This window comes from Orbicella franksi, chromosome 9, assembly GCF_964199315.1.
Source record: "Orbicella franksi chromosome 9, jaOrbFran1.1, whole genome shotgun sequence".
Classification (NCBI taxonomy): domain Eukaryota; kingdom Metazoa; phylum Cnidaria; class Anthozoa; order Scleractinia; family Merulinidae; genus Orbicella; species Orbicella franksi.
In genome coordinates this window covers 15,531,355-15,556,487 of record NC_138153.1, presented here as the reverse complement: position 1 = coordinate 15,556,487, position 25,133 = coordinate 15,531,355, and the positions used below count along the sequence as shown (strand labels likewise).

Genomic DNA, 25,133 nt, shown 5'->3' with positions numbered 1-25,133 from the left:
TTGTCATCTCCTTATTAGTGTCTTAGCTCTTAACCCATTGAAAACCACGTTAAACGAAACGTAAGGCGCGGAAAGCTAAAGTTTCCACCTGCGGACACAGCCTGTGTGTGCGGTTGTTGGTGATGAGATTGGCAAACCAAAGGAAAAAAAAAAAGAATGATGCCGCTGGGCAGCGATGCGGGTGACTGCAAGTCTGCTTTGGCCGTGGTTGTTGTGTCACTTAACGATGGTAATAATCTTTTGTCTTCCTGATCTGTTTAGTACATGTTCAATCCTGAGACTGGAGAATGGAAGCATAGAAAACATCAGGTAACCCTTACGTGCTGCATTTGTTTGTTTGCTTGATTTTCCCCAGGTAAATCTGTGTGTCTGTCTGTGTATATGTCTGTGCGTCTGTCTGTCTGTCTGTTATTGTTTTGTCCCTCTCTCTTTTTTTAAAGCACTGTAATTTCTTGCAGTATTCGTAGTTTTGGATCAGCCATCAAGTTAGCGTTCTTACGTAACACATTGGTATTTACTCTTGAACTCTTATTTGCTTCTTCTTTTTTGGGGTCATTGTTATCATTCTTTTAAATATTTCAAATACACCGCATCTTTTAGGTCGCCCTTGTCACCATAGCTGCTACGGTTAATCAGTAAAGCAGTTGTCACGAATACTTTGCCGTTGCGTTTGATTGCAGGTGTTTCGTGACCGGAAGTGGCTCGGTTCAATCTCGTATTCAGATGGTCACATGACCTACCCATCATCCTCTCCGATCACGGAAGAAACTTCAAGTTCTTACTCGGTAAGAAACTGTTCAGGAATTTTCATGTTCTGCAGTTTTCTCGTTTAACCTTGGTACCTTGGTACCAAATTGTGCATAAGTGTAAATCTACTAGCGTTTTATCACGAATGCCGTTCTCTGATTGGCTACACTACTCACTGTCTATTCTGTGGTAGATAGTGAGTAGCGTAACAGTGTGCACTTGTTAACAAAATGACGGTCGCTTCTTGGCGTTTTCTCAGTGTCTGTGAAGAGGATTTAGATAAAGTTTTGAACGACTAGTAGATTTATACTAAAACAATTAGATTATTCGCTGCGCCCTCGTCAACTATCAATCTGATTGTTTATTAGTGTGCAGTGGCTGGAGGTCGTCTAGGAAATGTCGACATTTTTTTCGTTTTTCCAAGGTTTTGGAGGAAAATTTTGATGCAAATGGATAGTTTAATGATAATAATAACAATAATAATAATGAAGGACATTTTCGGGTTCTTGACATTAAAAAAATTGAAATTATTGAAAAAACTGATGTGTGCACGTGCACAACTTCAATTTTAAATGACAATTCAATTGGAGCGATCTTTTTCAGGTGCAAAGTTAAATAATACGTCCAGAAATAATTGGAAACCGTTATTTGAAGTAAATTCTAGTAAGAATTCTACTAAAACAATTAGATTATTCGCTCTCGATTTCTATCGCATGATACTTGGCTGGGACTGCGCCCTCATCAACTTTCACCTCATAGAAATCTCGAGCTCATAATCTAATTGTTAAATAGATAGTAGCCAAGCAGTGTGCGGTTGCCAACAAAATGGTGGCCCTTTCTCCGCTTGCATTTTCGAAGTGTCTGTGAAGAGGATTTAGATAACAACGTTTTGAACAACTAGTAGATTTATACTAAGCAGTTAGATCATTCGCTCTCGATTTCTATGCGTGATAGTTGACAAAAATCTCGAGCTCATAATCTGATTGTTAAGTAGCCTACTTGGCAACGGAATGTAAGAATCTTGTCAAGAGAAGTCAGACATAACATTGCAGATATCAACGGAGAATCGTACATGCAGGTCATAGAAATAAAGAGATAGAAATGTTTGCGTTTATATAGAAACTTAAGAACAGAATAAACAAGGCACGGACCATTAACGACTTCCGTGTTTTTTAACCGTGAAATGGTGAGAACATTTGCGTGTTAATACAAGAAGAGTTTATTTTTGGATCTCTCCTTTCTTTTACCAACTTTTCTTCACAGAAATCTCTGTTTTTTATCTTCTTCTTCAGGAGTGTCTTTCTGAAGCTGAGAAAATATTCCGTAAAGCAGCTACAAACAAGGTAATAACAGGAAAACTTCTGGTTGTTGTTCTTCGTACGCAGTACAGTGTATTAGGTCGACGATAGACGACTGATTTCACATTTTATTACTTTGCTTTAATTCTCCATGCAGTTTCTGAGGAGATAGAAACCAGTGTTTGAATCGAATTGTTTCATCTTCCAGGCGTTTTATGAACCTGTAAATACTTTCTTTCAATTTGAAATTATTTTATTCTTCTTCCCAGATTATTAACAGTGTTGGTGATCAGTCATTATTGCTGGGTGAAGAAGGCGAAAAGTACCGCTGGTTTTTACTTCCAAGCGAAGCTGCCCAGCTGTTAAGTGGAAAAAATCCTGCGCACTTTCCAATAACACCGCCGTTTACTCCACCACAGTGGAAAGCTGACACGAGTATCTTAGAGGGGACTAATTTAAATAGGACTGGTTGCTTGAAACCTTGTGATGAGATCTGTTTAAGTACCAAAGAAAAATGCTCCTTGAAATCAGCATACAAGTCTGCTACATCCAGAGAAAATGTCAACAATCTAGTTGTGGATTCTAATTGTGTTGTTAATGGACAAATCCATGATTCATACACTGGTGATGTGCATTTTAATAACGAGAAATGCGATAACTATAGAAACAGAGATCTATCAACATTTCCTGACCTAGGTATGGCAAACGTTGTAAATTTAATGACAAATGGGGACGCTATATCTCTCGAAGCTGGCAAATATTATCCTGCGAATTCTGAAGCTGAAAATACTGATGCAAGACAGGGAGAAAATCGTGTCTGCGTGGAAAGGGCTCTGGAAATTTCATCTGTAGAGACTGGCTCTTGCGAATTTACCAAAGAGGAAAACGCCCTCGAAAACTCCGCTGCTAAATATATTGAATCTTCATCGAACGATTTTGACAAGTGCCCCGTTTCGTCAACTTTTGACGGAGCGAGGACTACCGGCCTGAATGCAATCACAAATTCTTCTTCTGAAAACAAGATGATTTCTGAAAACAACGATGCTGTTGCAAATTCAGAAAATGTTTGTCGAAGGAAACCAAGAAAGAGCAAGCAAAACGAAGTGACAACTGGTAAACCGCAGTTTCATCATCCACCAAAGAACATTTTTAAACCAACTGTACAAGTAAGAGAATATTAAACTTATCAATTTCGTCAAGTAGCAAATTCTTACAAGTAACTTAACAAAAAATATATGGAAGTCCGTAGGGAGAATTCTGAAGTCAATCGGGGAGTGAGAGTTTGATCACAGTAATTGAGTTGCTTCTCATTATTTAGGCTCAGGCTAATTTTTGAATAGCCCAATTGTGGCCCTCTCTCTGTCAGGCAACGATACGCTGGTAGGAGAGAGGTTCCCTCTCTCTCACAAGCGAAGCGTTAAGTGTCGTGAGAGAGCCAGAACTGGATTGGCTAATTTTTTTGCGGGATGTCGGTCGTTTGGCGTTTTTGATCCCTCGCTTCTACTGAAAAATACACGTTGAACATCATCGAAAGTCATTGTTGTGTGTCCTAAATTTCTTGCAACATGCTCTGTCCGAAGGTATAGCCGCTTGAAGGGCAACTGTGTGATGATACTTTTTTAGCGCCTCACAAAGTTGTTGGGTTTTATTATATGCATTTCCACGGGAAAGGCCATTTTCGGCTGTTTCACTTTTGTTATCATACTAGTCCAAGAATAGTGCAAATACGTCATTTCATATGACAATGTTTCAGTATTACATTCAGTATGACATATTTATCACATGGCAATTCTCTATTTTCCAATTGCCCATAATTCACTCTATTTGCCCCCCCCGCCCCGCCCCCCCCGCCCCACCCTCAATTTTGCGTGTACTATTGCTATGAAATGCTCTTGGGAATATGCAGACCTCCCAAGAGCATTTCACAACAGCGGGCAAGCAGAGTGAATTATGGGGAATTGGAAACTAGAGAATCCAATAAAATACTTTGACATGCGCCAAAGTTAAAAAATGTGGTTAGACTCACTTCCACTGAAACGCTTGCTAAAGTCAGTTGGTTATTGCTTTTCCGTTATGGATTTTTAGGCTTTAGAAGAATACGACATGATTCATGATGGTGATCGAGTGATGGTCTGTCTGTCAGGAGGCAAGGATTCACTATCTTTGCTGCACACCTTACATCAGTATCAATACTACAGCAAGTCTAAGGTATGCAATCGTGATCGTTCATTACACGTCTGAGTTAGTTCAAAGGGCCAATAACTAAAATTAGCCAGTCACATTGCTCCATTCCCAGTCCAATAGTCTCTCAGTATTAGAACGGGCACTATCCCGAATGATCCCGCACGATCACTCTTGAAGATTTTTTTTGGTTGTTTTATGGCTTAGTCAAAGAGAAGAACTTGCCTTAAACATAAAAGATCCCTTTCTTTTTCTTCCAACTCTCTTACCCTTCCGACGTGAGTATACGCCTAGTAGGCTCCCAATCAGAATTGCACGCTTTTTTGCAGTCCGTGATCGTTACATTTTTTCCCTCATTTTCAAGGGTGTAATAAATGTATCTTATTAACCAAGCGCGAGAGCAGCACTGGGAGAATATCGGCCCGAGGCCTTTTTTTACGGACGTCGCTGCGTTCGGTCCGTACTGTCAAGATCTCGGGTCGATATTCTCTCAGCACGGCACTCGCGCTTGGTTAATAAGATATGTGTAATCAGCAGTCCTGTCTACAAACTGTCGTGTCCGGAGAGTAGTGTCAGGGGTACGTTTTTTGACGGTGTTTTTGCAAAATTCAAAATGTTTTCTTTTTATATTATGTTAACACGTATGTATGGCTTGGTTCGTTTTCAGGGTATTAATTTTGAACTTGGATCGGCTACTGTGGACCCTCAGTCACCTGGATATGATCCTAAACCTCTGGTCCACTATTTAGCGTCCCTTGGTGTTCCTTACTTCTTTGAAGAGCAGGGTAAGTGACAGTTTAACGGTGTTTGACGTCGAATCTTGACCTATTCAAATTTTAAAACTACGCCCTGATAACTATGATATGTTTATGACTGTAACAGCGCTAACAAGAAGATGGTTGGCTGGAGGGGTAGGGATTGCTGAATCAAGGCTGTCAGACTTTAAGGAACTGCCTTCAAGGTTTTCCGTTCTTTGGTCAGGCCAAAAAGTTCGAAAAAAAAATCGATCCCGCAGTCGAAAGAAAGATTTTAGTGAAAGTCTTAAGCCGTGTGTTTTAGAACGTAGAATATATCGACACGGAGGCGGGATGGTCAAGAAGTCGAGGATGTTGGTCTTGTGATCCGGTGGTTCCTGATTTCCGCCCTCCACTAGCTGATGTTGTCCTTTGTCGAAAGAAAACTCCCAGTTGGCTCTCTTAACCATGTTTTTTCCTCCACAGGTATCATTCAACAGGCAGCCCAACTCACTGTTTGCGAGTCAATATGTAGTTTTTGTTCACGAATGAAGCGTGGCCGGTTGTACGCATGCGCCAGACGAGAGGGTTATAATGTGCTAGCGATGGGACAACACTTAGATGACTTGGCTGAGAGGTGTGTAGTTGAGTTGAAAATGATCTTTTCCTGAGATTATTTCTGGAGGCAACCAATGATAGTGCAATGCTTACTACCTATTGCTTATTCCTTTCCTTTACTGATAGTAGAGATATTTCGGACGAGCACTGAAAAGAAACGACTGACACAGAAAACTACTTAACGCAACACTTATCTGTGACTGTGAATCTCTCGCCAAGTAGAACTAGGTCAGGTGGCCTAAGTATCTACGATAAGGAGGGGGAGGACATGGGGTGTCCTACTTAGATGATATTTTGCGTTTCGTTTTCATCTATGAAAACCGCACGTAAAATGCGAGCTATACAGTCGTCGAGTGGCTAACAAAACCGTGCCTAAACACACTGTAAAGGCGTAAAAAGCAATGCAAGTTCCACCATAATTCAACGCTCACAGTGTAAGTCATATTCAGGAAATAAACCTAATTTTCTTGTTGTTTTAATTGATTCACAGCTTTTTGATGTCAGCATTCCACAACGGTCTCTTGCGGACAATGAAGGCGAACTATACAGTCTCGTAAGTCGTTTTTTTTTTTTTGAACGAAGAAATTTTTTCGAGCAGAGTGCTTCTTCATGCCCGAGTTTCAGTTAACTTCGTTTTCTGTATCATGAAGAGACTAGAAGTATTAACCCTTTGACTCTCAGGAGTGATTGGTAAGTAAATTCTCCTTACACTTTTAATACACTGTCAAGCAGACAGGTACTGAGAATAACGAAAATTGTCAACAAGAAGATATGGTCTTGATGAAACAAAAAATTCTCAGTACTAGCCAACAATGAAATTTATGGTACTAGTTAAGAGAATTAACGTTCAGATCTTGGGAGTGAAAGGGTTAGACCTCTCTCAGTCAGGGGGAGCATTTTATCAGGTTACTTTAAATATTTACTTTGTGATCATTTATACTCCTGGGTAAAGAGAGAAACGTGAGAGTGGAGAACCCTCTCCAAGAACCCGACAGAATAACCTTAACTCTAAATTTGTAAAATCTTAGTACTAGAGCCGTTTGCAATTGAGTGTCGTAAAACCAAAACCAAAGTTATAACTCTAGCCAATCACAAAAGAGACGGACAATTCAGTGAACCAATCAAAACTCGGAGCAATTATATGTCACTGACGTAAAGCGCGGGAAAACGTGTGCGAACGAGTCACGATTGGTTTTGGTTTAACTTCTGATTGGATGAAAAAGTGGCGCGAGTTTCTAAGCGAATCATGTAGTGTAGTCAATTACTGTTCTACGCGCAAATGAAAACCGCTCCATCGTCAGCGACTCGATGTTTTTAAATACGTAGTTAAAACTACGTTTCTACTTATAACAACGTTTTCTTGTAAACTGCTGCTAGAGATTTTGGTTCGTTGATTTCTTATTTTCCCTGAGTTTAATTCGCTTTTTCTTTCAGGGAAGGCGACTTGAGAGTTATCCGGCCTTTAGTTTACGTCCGCGAAAAGGAACTACGAATCTTCGCTGAAAAGGTAACTGCTGATTCGTGTATTTAATAAAGCATCTTGCACAACGTATCACGAGGCGTTCTGTATTTTTGAGGAACCGACATCAGTCTCTATCGATTCCAGCCTCACTGTATGATCATAACATTTTCTCCGCTGTACTAATTCATGTTTTCTTGTTTAAGGTGAAACTACCCGTGATTGCAGAAAATTGCCCCGCTTGTTTTGAAGCCCCCAAGGTTAGTATAGTACTGATATTTTGAGCGAATGCATGTTTTTTTTACTTGGAAGTTCGCAGAAGGAGGCTTTAATACTCTAATTCAGTAATAATTTCTCTTCGCGTCGGTGGTTGCATATACACTCGAAAAACACTCATATTTACCCTCCCCTCCCTTCTCCAGTTTTGATTTCAAATTGACCCTCAGTTCTGGCAACAACCTCTTCCATTAGTTCCCTTCGAAAAGTTAATAGTGTAAGACCATTTAAGAGATAGCCGTCACATCCATCCTCTCACAGTTATGGTAACACTTGGGGTTAGAGAACTTCAACAGCGGGGTCTAAGGTTGTGTTTACACTCGGTATCTTGGCGCTATGACCGAGCATCAAGACAAGTGTGAACACTATTTCAACTGTTGTTCTCAGTCGAGCGTCACGACCCTATTTGATCAATTTGTAATTGTTTTACAGGAGCGGCATCGAACAAAGCAGTTGTTGGCAGCTCAAGAAATATTGTTCCCAGGCCTATATCACAGCCTGCTCACGGCCATGAAGCCGCTGATGGCTCGCGACAGAGTAGGCATGGAGTCTAGCAAGATGAAAGAAGGAAACTATGAAGACTTTCTTTGACAGAGAAAACGGAATGAGTGTGAAGAGAACTTATTACGGTCAACACATGTTGTTGTTCATACCAACGACATCAATGTCATGGGTGGCCTTGTTAAGCTTCGCAAAACAAGGCCACGCAGACAAAAAGCGATAAGTATGGAGGAAATCATAGCCGAGTCTCTCGCGTTTTCCCGCTTCTCGTCCGCCTCACACAATCCGCGCGCGCGACTATATCTTGTTCTCGTGCTTTTCTTGTAATCCACGAATGAATCGAGGAACTATACTCGCAGTCTCCGTTTATTTCAAGAATGTTCTAAAAATCACTATTTACAATTATTAAGTAAGAATTATGTGAGCTTTATTATTTAATCTTGGCTAATACATAAAGCATTACATTTCTCGCACCAAAAATTTAAAAATAATCGTTCGCTTCAACAGTTTCTCGTACTTTCTGTTTTGCCGGATAACGAAACACCGCGAAAGGTACTTCGTATAATGATACTAAAAATCGCGCCGTATGGCAGCCGTTGGTCTATTTCCTAAGCTGGAGGTATATAATGGTCAGTTTTTGGGAAGGAGGGTGCAAGACTCAACCCATGCAAAAAGCAATACTATTGGGTTGTAACGTGACCACTGTCTTAATACTGAACACAATCAGTTGACAGACGAGCTGCAAACATAGCGTGATTAACCAATCGATAATCAGCATAAAAAAAAACATGCAATCAGCGAAAAGGGCGGGCCATGGTGTGGTCCATACAAAACAATTATGATTGGTTTTTTATCTTAATCCTGATTGGTTACAGCCGCATGTCGTAAAAAAAGGCTGAACCAGTTACAGAACTGAGCGCTTCTACTTTCGAACTAGCTTTGATGAAACTTGATGGAACTGGCCTCGATTTGATGCGTTTGTGCCGGTTAACGCTTGAAGTAAATATTGTCAAACTCTCCAGACTGAATTTCACAAATTTCCAAAAGTAGCGTGTCCTTCTCGCCATCGGTTTTACACTGCTTACCTGCAGCGAAACAAAATCCTTTTATCAACTAGAACAGCGATTAGTACTTTTTGCCAGGCATCGCTGGAGCTTTTTCATAATCGTACACGTATTCCCAGTGGGGGTGGTGGTGGGGATGTGCGCCTCCTTCAGGGTCCCCTGCGTTCAGCTTCAATTTTTCTTCCATGGCTAATTGCACCTCTTCCACCGGGGGCTCAGGGAAGCACTCTTCATAACGGCCCGGGTCCTTGACAGTACAACATGTCCGGCATGTGGAACATTCTGACGCCTTGGGTCGTGTTCTGTGGTCATGTATGTGGGCGTAGTTTGCTGTCAATACGAACATCATGTGAAACTGGAAGAAGAACAAGGAACTCGTTAAAAACAACCATACTGAAAGTAGAAACATCTACATTACAGTACAATGTAGTAAAGCGATCGCAAACCTCCATATATTTCACCGTGCTAAAACACTGCATTACAGAAAATTAAGAGCCAATATCAGGTTCTCCTGGGGAACGAAGCTGGGAGAATTTTCCAGTTTATATGCCTGGACTGTGTTCAGTGGCGAAGACTAAGGAGGTTCCTTACTTGCCCAGTATGGGAGAGGGAGGTAAAAACTCCTCAAACCCTTCGGGCCTTAGATATTTTGGCATAAACAGATGGGGAGATCCGAAACCTTCCATAGGCTACTCAAACCGAACATAAGTAGCTTGTATGAAAACCAGGGATCTGAGGCATAAAAGAACCATACGCTTTGCTTGACTCCAGTTTGCTCCTTGGTATAACCCGAATAGGAGCACGGTATTCCTAAGCCCCCATGTTGGGATGCCAGTAATCCCGGAATTCTGTCAGATTTTCCGAACAACAATTTTTCGGTACTGTATGAGGTTCAAGAATAGAATACCGACGATAACACTGGCTGGGCTCGCACTAAAGACCTCAGCACGCTACCTTTTACATCACATATTTGGTCTTTACACAATCTAGAGTATTCTAAAAGGGCTTCCCAAACTACCACTCTTGTCTATTTTATGTGACGTAATATGAAGATGCTACCTACCATGCCAACGACAATGAAGAGTCCACCAACAAATGCTGCGGCAAAATAAGGAGTGGCACCTGTCATCTGAAAAGTAAACAAACAAATCCATAAAAAAAAACATACAGTAAACAAGCACGAATTAACTGGTTATATACCAGGGTATCAGACTTCACCCACTAAACCAAGTTTAAGCTTCTGCGACAGAAAAAGTACGTAGCAAAGAGAAGCTTAGTGACGGCTATATGAAATAACTTGACCACTTACCGCGTCGCAGAATACAAGCAACTCATCGCCACAAACTTCTTCTGTATTGACAATGTCATCCAAACCTGTATTCAACGTAAGTTTAATCTTTCAAATGTGTATCAACATCTTTACTACTGGACGGCAGAAGTACACTTGCGTTACGCAAATTCCTGGTGGTGATTTTATGTTTATATATATACCGGTCCCAAGTAGGGAAGTCACGAAATGAAGCTCCGTAACAAGTCTCTTTGGTGGGGGTGTGGTCTTGGTAGAGACCAGCAACATGGACGGCCTATAAGGGTTTGTGGGGATAAGGGATATTAAGTAAAAAAAAATACGTAATACAGGAAATGTGGGGAAAAATACTGGAATATTTAGAACAGATATTCTTGATATCGAAAAGGAAAACTGTCATTTTTTTTTCTGATTAAAATAACGGCACACAGATATTAAGGCCAGAAATTCATCGGATTTGGGTTACTCAGGCCCCAGCCCCATCTCTTAACCCCCCACACCCTCGATGGGCCCGCAACGCTGCCGGTGACAGTTTTTTTCAAAACCCAATAAGGTTGACTTTGAGCACAGAAATTAAAGACGGTCAGAACCTGGTCAGTCGCTAGAGATGTTTAGAAGAACTGAGACTTTCAATCGGTCCTCTGACAAAATGCCTAATTTTCGAATAATGATGGGCGTAAATGGGCACCGGATAATATTAGGATAACTGACCAAACGCTGTTGAACTGGCATCCCATCCAGCTTTAGGTAAAGGTAAAGTTTGCTTACGAACCAAGTGGCCCATCAGGCAGGAGCTTATCCCGGTTTCTGTAGCATAAAGCGACTAGCAATATTTCTACTCCCCCTGGATGGAATGCTAGTCCATCGCAGGGTTATCCCCAACATTAAACTCGCCGGCACCCATTTATACACCTGGGTGGAGAGAGGCACTGAGAGTAAAGTGTCTTGCCCAAGGACACAACACAATGTCCCCGGCCAGGGCTCGAACCCAGACTGCTTGATCTGGAGTTGAGCACACTAACCATGAGGTCCATAAGGCCACCGGGCCTCTACCCTTCCAGCTGTAGGTTGAGTAGAATTACTTTTACATTGGCCTCACGATATGGAAACTGTGATTCGGAAAGTTTATCGTCAGGGGAAATAATTGTTGACCCAGAACAAGTTTCTGATTGTTAATTACTCACCATATTCACTGAATTTAATGCACGTCTTTCCGAGTTGTTTGACGACTTGTACTTGACAAATTCCAAAGAAAATTCCCATGAAAATCAGTGGAATAATCAGAATTGGAGCAATAAACATCCACAGGAAGAACATGAGATAATGCCAACCGAAGAGCTGCCGAGGTAAAGAATCAATTTAAGACCTCACTGATTCCGTTGGGGGTGGGGAGAGGGGACGGACTCCTATATACAAAAAGACGGCGATGCTTGTCGTACCTTTTAGGGTTTAAAGAAGCCTCGAAAGATCCACAGCAGGAGCTGTTGCGGTACCTTTTAGGGTACTGAGCCAAAAAAAGTATGTCCGGAGATATTTGACAATCAACTGATTTTTAATTTTGTCTCATTTACATTCATCTTTATCGCTGTTAAAAATTTTGAAAGTTTCTCCTAATGTGTTGTTTCCAGCCACGCCCACAAGACAGGATCGAGGTACCTCTTAGGGTTTTTTTGTTTTCAAAATTTCCGAAGAGCATCCATGTCCTTTTTATAGGGAAGTCCCCTCGGGTTCGAAATAAAAAATAATATCAAGTGTACTTACAAAACCAATACAGCAACGCCCAAGAAGGCGTCTTTTGTAGCCGCCGCAGCAGTTGAACCTCGTTCGTCCTGTAGCTGCAAACCCATGTAACAGTGCCAGTCCCGATAAGCCGCCAAAAAATATTCCAAGAAGCATGATTCCGAGAGAGGCCAATTCCCTGCGGAAACAGTACAAAACACGGTTATCTCGAAACAGTAATTCCCATTTCCGAATGACATATCTTTTTCTGTATGTTTCTAGGACTTTTATTGATATTTTAGTTCTAGTTTTATTGTTTTCCAAGGCACCCCTTGATAACAGCATTTATCATCATCATCATTATCATTGTCATCATCATTATCATCATCATTATTATTATTATCATTATTATTATCATCATTATTATTATCATCATCATTATTGCTTTGGTGAGCCACACGGTGTTTTTGAAGTTCATTATTTAATGAAGAAAATACATCTTTCGGATGAGACATCATCCATCGTCAGTTGTACAGTGAGAAATAAAATGAAAATATGCAATAAATAGCATGACAAAGTGAGATACTTACAAGAATAATTAAGGATTAAGGCGCGAACCAAAAAAAAAAAACAAGAGTAAAACTATTTAACCTAAGAAAGGAGACTAATTAGTATGAAAGGGATAAATTAAGTTGTTTGACCGGAGAATTTAAAGACGGCTGCTCCCAAAGGATGGCGTTGGCCTTCCTTTTAGCTTTAATCTTTTATATTCCTAACCACCCTTGTTACTCTTGTTCCTAGGGACAGGTTCTTCAAGCCGAAATGTCAACCTCATATAAGATATTTGTTATCGAACGCGAAGGTCTTTCAAAAAATGCACATTTTGGATGGTGTTTTGCTTCACTGGTCATTGACTAGGAGGGTCACAATTGACCTAACAAGTTCAAGTACTGATTCGCAGAACGGCTAGTCTCAACAAAAACATCTAGTACAACGCAAATATCGATAAATTTTGCAATTAAAAAGAGTTGCGCAATGGAAACTCGTTTAAATTTGTCCTTCAATGAATGGGGTAGACGGTAGCTTCGAGTAAGGAAGTCTAGGCGTCATTAACGCACTACACAGTAATAGGTACTTACACAATATCCATTTTGAGCCATTTGTTAAGGTTGTTGACTCCTTCACTGAGCCCGAGAGCAAATCCAGTGAAACCGAGCCCCAAAACAAACGAAGCGATCAGCGAAGCAACAGGGACACGTGACAAACAAATACAACAGCACCTGTTACAGGAACCACAACATGCTGAAAATGAAAAAAAAAAATGTTACAAAAAATTCTAGAAAATAACAGCAACTCGCTTGGCGTTGTTAGAAAATTCGGCCAAAGGTATTGAATTTGGTCAACCAAAACAAAGTCAACGCAAAAGACACAATTATCATCGTCAGTTCTTTGGACACCAAGTGCCGCATAGTGCATGATCAAGCTTTATCCATTCCTTTTGGTCCTTTGCAACCCGCGCGGCTTGCTCCTAGTTAAGGTTTGGAGCCTGAAGATGGCTCTTCCTTTATTTTCTGGTGTCTATCTGAGAGCGCCGTTTGAGATGTTAGTGGTTTCTCTACGGAGTAAGTGACTGATCCAATGCCATCTTCTTCTTTAGTTACAAGGAAAAGACACAGTGAAACCTTCAGTCAGACCCTGTAAGGTCTATTCGAGGCAACATAACAAGTAAAACATTGCTCACTGAAGACAAATAAGAGATCAGGCAAAGTTTTTGTAGCATTTAATTTCGCTGGTTGTCACCGTATGGGGAATCGGTTAATTTTCATTTTTCTGTGCCAGACTGATAGCAAGGTAGTTATTTTTCCGCCGACTGGGGTTATACATTTTTCTTCCGGTACAGCTTCTCCGGATAAGCTCACGGCCGATGCCACAGCATAAAAGTACTGATATTTCTGAAAAAAGGTACTGATATTCTTAAAATCACTTCGTATCACTGAAACTTCCATGGTTCGATCGAGATACTACATTTGATTATATAACTATAAGGTACACATAAAGTATCTTAGTTTTAATCAAGATGGTTATTTTTGACACTATTCTTAAAACGGCGATTTTGACTTAAATTCTACGTACTGCGTGTTTGGAGGAACTAAATTTTCAAACTCTAACTTTCTCCTTAGCTGTTGAAACGTAGGATAAATAATTCTGAATTCTGAATTCTGAATTCCACAAGAATTGGAGTTTTCGGGTTTATGAATAAAACTGTTTAACTGGTATTTTATTTTTCTGATGAAAATGGAGCAACACACAAACTGCAATAGCCTTAACACAATTTCAGTTCATTTCGAAAAGTAGAATTGACGATATTTACGATCATTTTTGTTTCTCGGTATAAATATAAAGTGCGCCGATCGTAAATTCGAATGTAGAAACTATTTCCTCGATAAATCCAGGCGTTGGCACGCTTGCTCACAAAAATCTAGCAGGTTGTAAAATAAACTTAACAGGTATCGAGGGACGCTTTGCCACTTATGCTGCAAAAGTTACCATAGGTAAATTTTCAAAAAGCAGTATGTACGTATATTTACGAAAGCATGTTTGTACGCCAAAATGTGCATTTATGAGCAAGTTATGCTTGTTAAAAAAATCGTATGAGATAAAGATTCCTTTCTTACCATTGCATCTTCGACAGCATAATAAATGGTTCTTCTGGAACCCTGCGCGATGCGCTAGAAATCTCACTATCAACTTCTTAAAAGCCAGGCACAGCTTGCGGCAGATCCTTCCGCAACACATTGCTATACAGTTTCAAGGGATTGCATGTAATAAATCTTTCTATTTCGCGGAATATCTCAATACCCCAGCGAGGAAAACGGTTTGTTTCGCCCCTCGTTTGGCGAGAGGTAACTGGGGGGCACCTGTTAACTACGCTTGATTGTTACCTGCCAATCAATCAAGCTCGTGTGACGTCATGGATATCTTTGGATAAAAAAAAAGCTTGAAAGAAAAAGTGAAAAAATTGAAAAAGTTTGAAATCAAAGAAACTTATAACGTTGACCATTTTGTAGCATTCGGTATTACCGTGGCGGTTGTTGTCGAAATCTCGTTGACTATTTTCGTTATCATTTAAACCTGGAGTTGCTTTACTCTTTATCGGGTAGAGAACAATTCTCTACTCTCTCAGACTTTGCAACTCTTTGCAAATCAAAGGTGAAACAACCAGATTATCAAAAGCGTAGATAAAACAGAAATTTAATAATAACCTCAAGGACTCGAAGCCAATAAAACGCGAGGCTGCACCAAAAAACAGCAGTAAAGAATTTCACACGTTAGTCTGAATTAGAAATCTTCGAGGGTTCTTAACGCCTTCATGAAAATAATACAAATTTCTGTTCAGTCATTTACTAAATTTCATAAACTTTAGCAGCTGTTTAAACTTTTTGGTTTCTTTGTTTTTCTTCTGTTTGCTTTTATTTCGAGGCAGTCTGTATATTTATCGAAACTCATAGCGATTACTCGTGCGTATAATTAATCTGCATTAGTTTAATATATTCCAATTCAGCGTGCTAAATCAGTTAATTATTCATAACCAATGATAAACAATTTTCGCCCTAAAGCTGCAAATTTTGTCCTTATACGAGTTACATTTTGCTCGAAACAGGCGACAACCCTCCCATGTTAAATGAAATAATTTAAAAACACGTTAAAACCAAAATTATCATCGCAAATTCTTTCGATATTATTATTATTCGAGTGTAAATATTCCAGAACGCCGGGAAGAACGCGCTGACGTTGCCCAGATCTCACTGAAGCACGTACGACTTAGTGTTGTATCTTTTTCTTGGTTATTACACATTCGCTGCTGATATTTGAGACTCTCAAACCATGTCGTAGTATTTTTCAAGGCAATTACGTGGGAGAACCACTCGAACCAAGAGAAACAAAGAGTTTAAGTATTTAATAATTTTGACTTCTATCAAGTAATTCCCACATGGTCTAGCGGTTAGGATTCCTGGTTTTCACCCAGGCGGCCCGGGTTCGACTCCCGGTGTGGGAAGCGCTGAGTTTTTTTTTCTCTTTTTCTTTTGTAATGTTCTCTTTTAACGTTTTGTTTAGTTTTTTTTTTATGTCTTTTCTTCCATTTAATAGGTGTTTTTGATTATTTCGTCCATACACGTTTCATTCTCTCCAAAACGAAGATGAAAGGACTGGCACTTGCCTCTGGAGACCTTCTGTTTGGATGGCTTGAATGCGTAGAAACCGAACTGGGAGAAATCTAAAGCCATTTTATTTTCGCGTGTAGTTAGTGATTCACACAATGCTCCTTGTAATTTGATACCCCGGAAGATCGATTTACAAAGGTCACAGAGCGAGGTCCAGAACCGGTTATATTCCACAACTAACATTCGGAGAGACCAAATTAAGATTTAATCCGCTCGCCTTGACGTGAGGCCGGACTATATCGAAGACTTGACTAGCAAATTGAAGAATATCCAACTTCTAAAATAGTTATTGGGCGCAATTACCACTGACTTTAATAAACAGAGGCGCTAAACGGGACAATACTGTATTTTCCTGATTCCACTGTATTCAATGCAAATAATTAATTCCACAGCGAAAAAAAACATCCTTTCCCCCCCCCCCCCTTCACTCTCTCTCCTCAAGAAAGAGAAAATCGTTTTCCACCAAACTTCCTCGATCGATCATAAGTACATGCAACATCCCCTACCCTCAGGAAGTAGTGAAGATCCCTCTGATGTGCCTAAATGATGGGACCCCTTCTAGCGATGTCAGCCGCGGGAGGAATGGGAAGGAGAGATTCTGAAAATCATGCTGGAAATATCCTTTCGCCCGACTAACCCAAAATAATAAAATAATAATTCAGTGACTCATTGCCTGGCTCCATGTTGTGTTGTTCCCAAGTTCTTCAAAGTGACGTCTTTTTTTAAAGTCCTCAAAACGACATCTTCGAAAACTACTGATACAGTATTACAGTGATAGTGGCTTCGATGGAAAACGGCAGTCACGTGTAAGATACGATCAAGGCTCTCTTGGAATTATTTATTTATTCATTTGTCAATATTCGTCTTGTCCAGCTTTTATTTAATTTGACTCTTTCCACCAACCAACTGATTCTGTCTTACGAGTGAGAGATCAATGGGAAAGCGGAAACATTTTGTGTCGATGTTCCTAAGTAGCCATGATGCAAAGCGGACCTCGAGGGTAGGGTATAGAAAGGACGGAGGTTCTCGTCGTACGTTTTAGGTAAGATATCTGTTTGCAAACATTGTTTTTGTTATTTAAATGTCCAAAACGTTAAACAAAAGAATCCTTTGTTTCACCAGCCAATAGTTCTCTGGTTGGCATGGTAATAACAATAGATGACGTCACTGATATCTTTGCTTTAGGGGTTAAAAAAGCGGTTTTGGTTTCTCCTTGGGTGTTCAATCTCAAAAGGGCCACAGCGGGAGCATTCTCGGTACCTTTTAGGGAATTGATAGGGATTTATCACAGTGCTTTCATAAAATTTACGAGTAGAAGGTATTCGAAGCAATCGTCTTTATCGCTATTAAAATTACGAAAATGTGTTGTTTTAGAATCGGTACCTCTTTTAGGGGTGAAAAAATTTTCAAGCCACGCCCACAAAACAAGATCTTGGTACCTCATAGGGGTTCATTTCAAAATTTCCCACAAGGAGACCTGTCCTTTTCATAAGGGAATTCCCACAGCTAGAGGACCTCCCTGAAAATGTTCGTTTTCCCGAGAACTACCTACAACCAATTCTTTGAAACGTTCTTTATTCAAATGAGCTATTTTTAGATGGGAATAGGCATCTCACCAGCAGTGTTACAAAATAATGAAACTATTTTGTCTGGATAAAATTAAAATTAACTGTCTTTTGTCCTCTGTGTCTGTGATAACATTAGCCGCTTGCTGGGTTGGCAAGATATTTAGTCTTTCGATAAATTTCAGTACTAAACCAATAAAGTGATCTGTCAAAACAAATATCTCCAGTCTACCCTACCATGTTGTCTACTGTAGATACTGTAATGATCCGATTTAACACCTCTGGGCCTTAATTTTAGTTTCCGCCTCAAGGAAAGGGCGAAAAATAATAAATACGTTGGGTTTGAACTTTGTCATACTCCCTCCACATCTCTAAAAACCTGAGTCAAAACCGGCGATGTCTCGAAAACAGCTACACATGAAAGTTCAGCTCACACCACTTCCTCTGTGGAAGCTGTGTGAACAATAAACGCAAGATTGACTCCGTACTGTGGCTTTGGCACGACTACTTTAAAATTAAGGAAGGTATTCAATATTTAAGGCCAGGGGGACGCTCAGAAGGCACTAAATAGAATTATTACGGTACAACAATGAACATAGAGAACACCTTCACTTAGTCAAGTTGGAGAGGCTTAAAAGAAAGGTTGATCTTAGCTGTCTCAGAGAATGAATTTCTAGCCTTATCACAAAAGACGATTATTGATCCGTACAAAAATAAAATAGATTTATGTATCTTAGATTTGGGATCTAAAATTATTTGTGTTTAGAACAATTCGGTTTTATATTATCAGTCTCGTTAAATTGATTAATTAAATTGAATGAAAAAAAAAAAATTTTACAAGTATTTGTTGAAAATCACCTTAAATAACATGACTTTGATAATTAATTTTCAAGGAAATGATATTTTAAATTATCTACCTAAATTGAAATATCGTATCACCGACAGTGGAAACACAGAAAGTTGAAGTCTCTTATTTTCTCTGCTGCTGTTGTCATGACTCCTTTAGGTAGGCGGATACAGCCCCCTTAAACTTGCTGCTTCGTCAATCGCTGTCCGTGATGTTTTCATCGAGACCAGAGACAGGAATAGTGGAATATTTAAGGGCGTCGCTATTCTGTCCACTACATCTAGGTATGCATTGAACTTTTACAGAAAGGTTTTGAAATTCTTTAAAGAACGTCAACCCAAACAAACCAAAACACCAAGCCGCAAGCCACTCGGCTAAATTACCCACAATTAAAACCGTGTCGGGCGTCTTGTCGTGATAACCCAGTCCTCCGCAGATCAAGAACAGCAAGGTACTTAGTGTAAGAATACTTGAAATGGCCAGGCGCGCGGTGAAGACAGACTTGTCGTTGACGTTGAACTTGGCCAGTTGATAGGTTGTGAATGTCTGAGCCCAACAATACGCAGCACCGCTGGTAAAAAGGAGTGCGGCTCCGATTATGTGCATAACCGAGTAAGAGTTGTTAACCTTTAAGATCAATTTTATATTCTATTAGTGAGTCATTAGTTCTAGGAACAATGTCACTGCGTGCTAAGCTAATTAATGTTTGACGATGTATAAAATCATCTTTAAAATCGAAGAAACCCTTTGCTGAAGTTCAATTCACCAAGAGGTAATGACGAACAAAATGTAACAATCAGGTAGTTAAGATTGGGGAATGTCACACGTCACAAACATTTTTAGCCCTTAAATGATTCTGCAATATAATATTTGAAAAGTTATTATTAGAGTCAGTTTTCGCAAGAAACTGGAGACTAAGGTTTTTAGCCGAAGTCCTAATTATTTGGCCTATCGCGAAGTGACATAGATCTGTCGCTCGGTTGCCAAATCAAGACTGAAGAACGCGCGAGCCACGAAAAAGAGAAACTCGCCCTAATGACAAATTTAGTTTAACGTTGAACTAAAACCTCTAAAAAGACGCGAAGTTTGTCTGGGCTAAGAAATATGTTTCTTCCCTTGTTTTTTTTTTTTTTTTTTTCAGTTACTAATCGAAAGACCTTTATAAAGCCGGTCACAGTTCAACAACCGAACCTTGAAAATAAGAAAAGTTTACTTATAAGTCTCTTGGTAAACAGGTCAAAATATCTAACAATGAAACAGTGCGGAACTACCTAGTTGAAGGATTCAGAGACGGCAAATAAAAATGCTTTATACCGGCAAGGATTCAATTAAACTGAACCTGAAAATTGCAATGAAAAAGAAAAGTTTTAAACTTGTGGGAAGTAAAAATAGCCTCTTTTGTTAGCTTTGACGATGGTAACCGCTAAGAAAGCAGAATAGCAGAAAAGAATATCAACAAACTATGGCAAGCTCAAGCGATTATCTAATTATAATTAAACAGACTTAAAAGCTCAGATCTCCGGGTTAGTTTACACGCCTCTGCGAAACTTAATCTGGTGATCCCATCCTCTCAACAAATGCCTTTTAATGTTAATCTTACGTGGCATTTAAAAACTGCTGTAACCAGCCAATAGAAACCCGCGTGTACCTCTTAAGAGCTCCGAATTGAGCTTTTTAAAAAGGGCGCTGTACGGCGGATTACGGTTGGCATGCAAACTTTTGAATTGTTTTCAGAGGTGGACGGCGAAGAATTATCAGCTTTCTTACGAGGACAGAAAATTCTCAGATCTCCTTTAATATTTGTAATTTGAAATTTCATTAATTAGGTTTAGGACAATTCTTTGCAACGACAAACAGTCTCTAGGTAACACGACGGCAAAATGATGTTTTAGAAAGTTAATGAAAATAACAAGCTTTGATCCTGTCGTCATGGGTAATGACCTTCCAGATCTCGGTTTTCTTTCAAAGACATGCACGACACGACAAATCCAAAAAAACTGTTCTCTTTGTAGTTACTAAAAGCATTACCTGCTTATCAGCCGCTAAATGGAAAACAAGACAGAGTAATCTAAAAAGAAAAACTAATTCCACAAAAGCGACGAAACTTTTAACGCTTGTACGTGCGAGCGGGCATTAGCGAATCACCTATTCAATTAATACAAAATTCAAAAGGACTGGCTATTCATGTGAAAACGGGAAAAAAATAAACAATTGGCAAGTTTTGATAGAAGTTGGAAGTGAAATGTTTTTGAACGGTTTCGTTAAGTTTTGTCTCAAAGCAGATATGCCACTCCTTAAATTGCTGTTTATAATTAGAGCTATAGAGAGAGTGTACAATAGCCAACCTCGAGTTCGAACACGACGCTGGTCGTTAAGTGAGACGAAACGAAATTTTAATAAGTCAATCTTGCGTGTCCAAATTCGTACGTAAACTTCACGCATAAGTAAAGACAGATTCAATTACGAGAAAAGCGAAACGATTCCTCCGGTAAAATGGAAGATTCTGTGATCGCCGTGTGGCTACAGTATAAAATGCTTAGATTGGAGAGATCTAAACATTCACCGATGGCGAACAGCCTGTTTGGTTTTGCCCGGAAGGTATATTTCCCGCGTTTTAAGCCGCATAAATCTCCTTAATTCTCTTGCAAATTTATTAAAAACGACTTTGCTTGAGATAGGTTTTTAATTTAGCTGAGCGATCTCGGCTACAACTAGCTTTAAAACTTGTACTATAAACTCACCTCTGAGGATCTGAAATTAGCGACAAAGGACGCTCCCAAAGCACTTCCAACGCCGAAAACGACGCTGAGTATGTTAAGTTGAGATAGATGTGATGATTCACCGCCTTCTACCTGTCTATTTATCATCTTGACTTGGTAGTACCGAATGGCCATCATAACTAGAGTGAAAACGGCGGTCGCGTTGAATAACTCGGCGAAAATGGCTCCTTCGGGGTTCTTGGAAGTTATGTCGCTAATAGCGGGAACAAAAGGTGAGACATGTCCAGTTGAACGGGCGATGGAGTACGATAGGACCAGTGAGATTGTGGCTATTAAAATCCATACTAACACTATACAACCCAGGCCGGGTCTTAAACAAAACCCGCGCTTGTCGGTATCGCTCATTCCGTCAGTAAATCTTTGTATTTACCCGCTAAGTCATGGCGAGTGTACTGAGGATTGACCTCCCCTCAATGCCTAAGTCCGCGTTTACAAATAAACCTCCTTGAGTGGGCGAGTATGCTAATTCTTTTGAAATCCGTCAGCGGCGACTCGCAAATCAGGTGTCAACAACCAACGCGGCATGATATGCTCCAAGCATTTCAAACAAAAGTGTAATTATTTGGATAGAACCAACTCTTAATACGGTTTTACAGATGAATTGAATTCCCCTTTGGATAAATTGACAAAACTACGGGGTAATTTATTTCGCGGGAACAAAAGAAAACATCTTTGCCTGCCATGTGTTTTTCTGTCATCAATTGTGCGCAATGTATAGGAGATTTAAATTTCTCAATTCAATTTTCCCCAGCCAACATATCCTGTTGCCTATCCACCGGATATCTCGCCCACGCTATTCCGGAATAATATCTTGTTGTAATTTCACCTGAGATGTTGAAAGAAAAACTGAGTGATCTTGCAAAAAGAAGATGCAATTTAACCCTTGATATAAAGTGACATAACAAAATAGCCTTCACATGTATTAATTTCATTCCAACTCTAAGGAATTTAGAATGCGGTTAAGAAATAATCGTGATTCTTTCGCCTCATTTTACAGTCAATCCGAAGATATCTTTTTTTTTTCAAAAAAAAAAAAATAGTCTACAGTTTCTTCTTCTGAGAACATTAAAAAGCCCACAAAGCACCATTAATCAGTTAGTTTTCACCTGAATGTCTCTTTAAAAGTGGTTCAGTTCGAGCACGTGCGCGTTAATGGAATCTTATAATTGGGGGTGTAACTGAAATGGAATAAAAAAATCTAAATTACCACCGAAAAACGCCAACGTTTTATGACGTTCAAAGATCAAGGTTAGCTTTAAGAAATTAGGACTTCTATCACTACTGACAATAAGTTATCTTTTTATCCACGTTGCTGTATTTTCGCAATCATTTCAAATGGATCATCACGGCCCAACTCCATGTTTCCGGAGTACAGTTTCAGCGGCATGAAGCGCCTAAGAGTAGTATGTACGTATACCACCTATAGCCATTGTTTTGTTACCTTACCTTACTCTGACAAATTAAACCGATTACTCCTGGGTCCTAAAGTACATCAAGCTAGCAAGACTCCACGAGTACTGGAACCGAGACACCTCAATTTACTCGAGAATGGTTCGTTATTTGGCGCGCTTTCCATTCGCGTGAAAACGGTGAGAAATTCCCGCCAAGTAGAACAGTACAAATTTTCAATAACAAACATGAAACGGGATAAGTGTGTACCATTTGTCTGCATTTGAAAACCTTTATTGGCAAGGACTGTTCCATTTCGTTTCCAACCGAAACGACTGCGTATTTCACCGAGGAGCATGGGAATTAAAAAATAGTGTTATCTTTAAATGTCATGTGACCTCGCAGTAGCCAAAGAGAGCTCGTGTTGCTTTGGAAAAAATTTCTGCTATAAAACAGTACAATAATTAGTAACTCGTCGTTTTTACGATAACTGCAGAAATTGTCGCGCGCTAGGTAGGGTAGGGGTTCACGAAATTTATCAATAGCTATGAGGGGGATACGTCAATGAAATAACATTTAAAGGGGGTATCAGCTAAATGTTACTGTCTTGAGCCGAAAATCCTCCGCCACCCCCCAGGCGATAAATAATAACCGGTCCCTTATGTCCAGGAAATTTCTGGAAAGCTTTCCTTGCATACGGCTGACGCGACTGAATTTGAATATTCAGCGGGCGGGAAAACCTTTTACTGTCCTGACGTCAATGTATGTTATAGGAAAGGCACAGAAATCGGGCAATTTTTCTCGCTGGATATGGCATTAAATATTTCCGAAAAGGGATTTAAGATCCTAAAAACCATAATCTATCAGATTGTAAAAAGTGAAAAATATGAAACAGTTTTTGTCTCCAAGCTGCAGATTTGGCTCCAAAAAAGGGGCACCAGCCACTCGCTCGTAGTTCGTCGAGTTTCGCCAGGTAAGATACTCTTTGTGTAATTCTGAAAAAAATAGGTTGTTCCTCGTCAAACTAAACCCGGAATTCTCAAGTTAACCGTTAGAAGAGGCTAAAGCAACTTTACATCTGCCCCTATTTTTGTTAGCTGCGAAGAAAAAGACTATTATCGTGTCGTTTCTGTAGGACAGCTCGGTTTTGACTGCCGTTCGTACTGGGGGCGCAGCCGCCGTATGCACGGTGGCTGTTTTTAAAACTTATCCGTTTGCATTCTGTCTTTTATTCAGGAAAGCCTCAACCTCACGGGCAACATCATCACAGGATCCTCTCGTATGAAACTTCATGACGCTGGGACCGCATTACTGCTTTTCAGCGGCGTGCTTTACTACTGGTTCCGGACTGTTATTAGCTACCACGTGATCAAAGCTGGCGTCAATTCGAAATGTGTATTTGCCTTCCGACTGACTCCGCTGTCCTGCATTATACCTTTCTTTCTTTCTTTTTTCTTTCTTTCTTTTTTTTTTGCGGCTCTTTGCCAAGGTTCTTAATTTTCAATTCAGCGATTAAGTTGTCGAGCGTTTCGGTAGGAAGTTTTTCCCTTCTGCTGAAACAATCTCGTTTACTTTTTTTTTTTTTCTTTCTTTCTTTATTTTTATAATTGCATTACATTCATTAATTAAGTTACACCTACATTGTATATTGCACTACCATACACTTCTACACTACATAGTAATTTACTTAATTACTTTACATACTACTTTTACATCCACATTGTATACTACACTACTTCACACTACTTCACACTACTTAAACTTAACACCCGAAACGGAAATAAATCAATAAGGTTTACAACGCTTACAACACTACATAAGTTTTGTAACAATGCAGAAAAAAGTGTCTATACAATAAATATTCAATAAAAAAGATACAAATGAGTATCTCTAATTAATGAGAGGCTTCCACTTTCCTTCGTGGATTTTAAGTCAATTGTTCTTTATGGCTATAGATCGTTCAATGGATTCTATGTGATCTAATTTTATCATGAGATGACGCAATGATGGTAAAATGTTCTTCAGAAGACTGTGGTAAATAACTAGCTTTCCAGCGATGATAATATGATTTAAAAGCAACCAATGAGACCTTTTTTGCGTCAGTCCAAAAATTATGTCACAGTCGTTTAGAGAATCGATAGCAATGTGCAAGGATTTAAGCCAAAGAACAACAGACATCCAGAATGCTACAATGAAATCACACCTACAAAAAAGATGCTCGAGAGATTCATCTGAAATTTTGCAAGTGCAGAGGGGTGAATCAATCATTTTCATTTTGTGTAAGGATTTGTTGGTATGAATTATTCGATTAAGTAATTTATACTGAAAAACTCTTGTTTTAGTGTCAAGCGTGACAACATGAGGAATTTGATAGATCACTTCCCAATTAAGATCACCACTATTCTGAAACAAGGTACTAAATTTAT

At 39.6% G+C, this 25,133-nt stretch overlaps 3 protein-coding genes and 1 non-coding gene across 4 annotated transcripts in view; 2 read left to right on the top strand and 2 right to left on the bottom strand.

Moving 5' to 3' along the window:
* Nucleotides 1-7,904, top strand: part of LOC145498735 (uncharacterized) — a 41,115-nt gene extending 33,211 nt beyond the window's left edge. Inside the window, exons 17-27 of the mRNA XM_081478663.1 lie at nt 262-309; nt 681-785; nt 2,040-2,090; nt 2,315-3,211; nt 4,131-4,253; nt 4,894-5,011; nt 5,447-5,597; nt 6,069-6,131; nt 7,013-7,085; nt 7,244-7,297; nt 7,746-7,904. Coding sequence (XP_081334789.1) covers nt 262-309; nt 681-785; nt 2,040-2,090; nt 2,315-3,211; nt 4,131-4,253; nt 4,894-5,011; nt 5,447-5,597; nt 6,069-6,131; nt 7,013-7,085; nt 7,244-7,297; nt 7,746-7,904 — 1,842 coding nt within the window. The remainder of the gene's footprint in view (nt 1-261; nt 310-680; nt 786-2,039; nt 2,091-2,314; nt 3,212-4,130; nt 4,254-4,893; nt 5,012-5,446; nt 5,598-6,068; nt 6,132-7,012; nt 7,086-7,243; nt 7,298-7,745) is intronic.
* Nucleotides 7,905-8,928: 1,024 nt separating this feature from the next.
* LOC145498748 (neuronal membrane glycoprotein M6-a-like) lies at nt 8,929-15,024 on the bottom strand. The gene is made up of 7 exons (XM_081478681.1): nt 14,579-15,024; nt 13,043-13,205; nt 11,946-12,102; nt 11,369-11,522; nt 10,188-10,252; nt 9,942-10,007; nt 8,929-9,233 (listed from the first exon to the last, which is right to left on the bottom strand). Exons 1-7 carry the CDS (start codon nt 14,697-14,699, stop codon nt 8,940-8,942), a joined length of 1,020 nt encoding a protein of 339 aa, XP_081334807.1. The 5' UTR covers nt 14,700-15,024; the 3' UTR covers nt 8,929-8,939.
* An 864-nt stretch (nt 15,025-15,888) lies between these two features.
* Trnae-uuc (transfer RNA glutamic acid (anticodon UUC)) lies at nt 15,889-15,960 on the top strand. Its single transcript has one exon. It is a non-coding gene; the product is annotated as a tRNA-Glu (tRNA).
* A 1,728-nt stretch (nt 15,961-17,688) lies between these two features.
* LOC145498757 (DNA damage-regulated autophagy modulator protein 2-like) lies at nt 17,689-22,101 on the bottom strand. The gene is made up of 2 exons (XM_081478690.1): nt 21,280-22,101; nt 17,689-19,165 (listed from the first exon to the last, which is right to left on the bottom strand). Exons 1-2 carry the CDS (start codon nt 21,661-21,663, stop codon nt 18,734-18,736), a joined length of 816 nt encoding a protein of 271 aa, XP_081334816.1. The 5' UTR covers nt 21,664-22,101; the 3' UTR covers nt 17,689-18,733.
* Between the last annotated feature and the right edge of the window lie 3,032 nt (nt 22,102-25,133).

Bases quoted from the DNA above. Each gene is read 5' to 3' on its own strand.
- LOC145498748 (XM_081478681.1), bottom strand. From the start codon at position 14,699: ATGTGTTGCGGAAGGATCTGCCGCAAGCTGTGCCTGGCTTTTAAGAAG. The intron at 12,103-13,042 runs GTAAGTACCTAT...CTGTTTCCGCAG, and splicing joins TGGCTCAAAATGGATATTGT to GGAATTGGCCTCTCTCGGAA. The intron at 9,234-9,941 runs GTAGGTAGCATC...TTCTTCTTCCAG, and splicing joins TCTTCATTGTCGTTGGCATG to TTTCACATGATGTTCGTATT.
- LOC145498757 (XM_081478690.1), bottom strand. From the start codon at position 21,663: ATGAGCGATACCGACAAGCGCGGGTTTTGTTTAAGACCCGGCCTGGGT. The intron at 19,166-21,279 runs GTGAGTTTATAG...TTGATCTTAAAG, and splicing joins CTAATTTCAGATCCTCAGAG to GTTAACAACTCTTACTCGGT.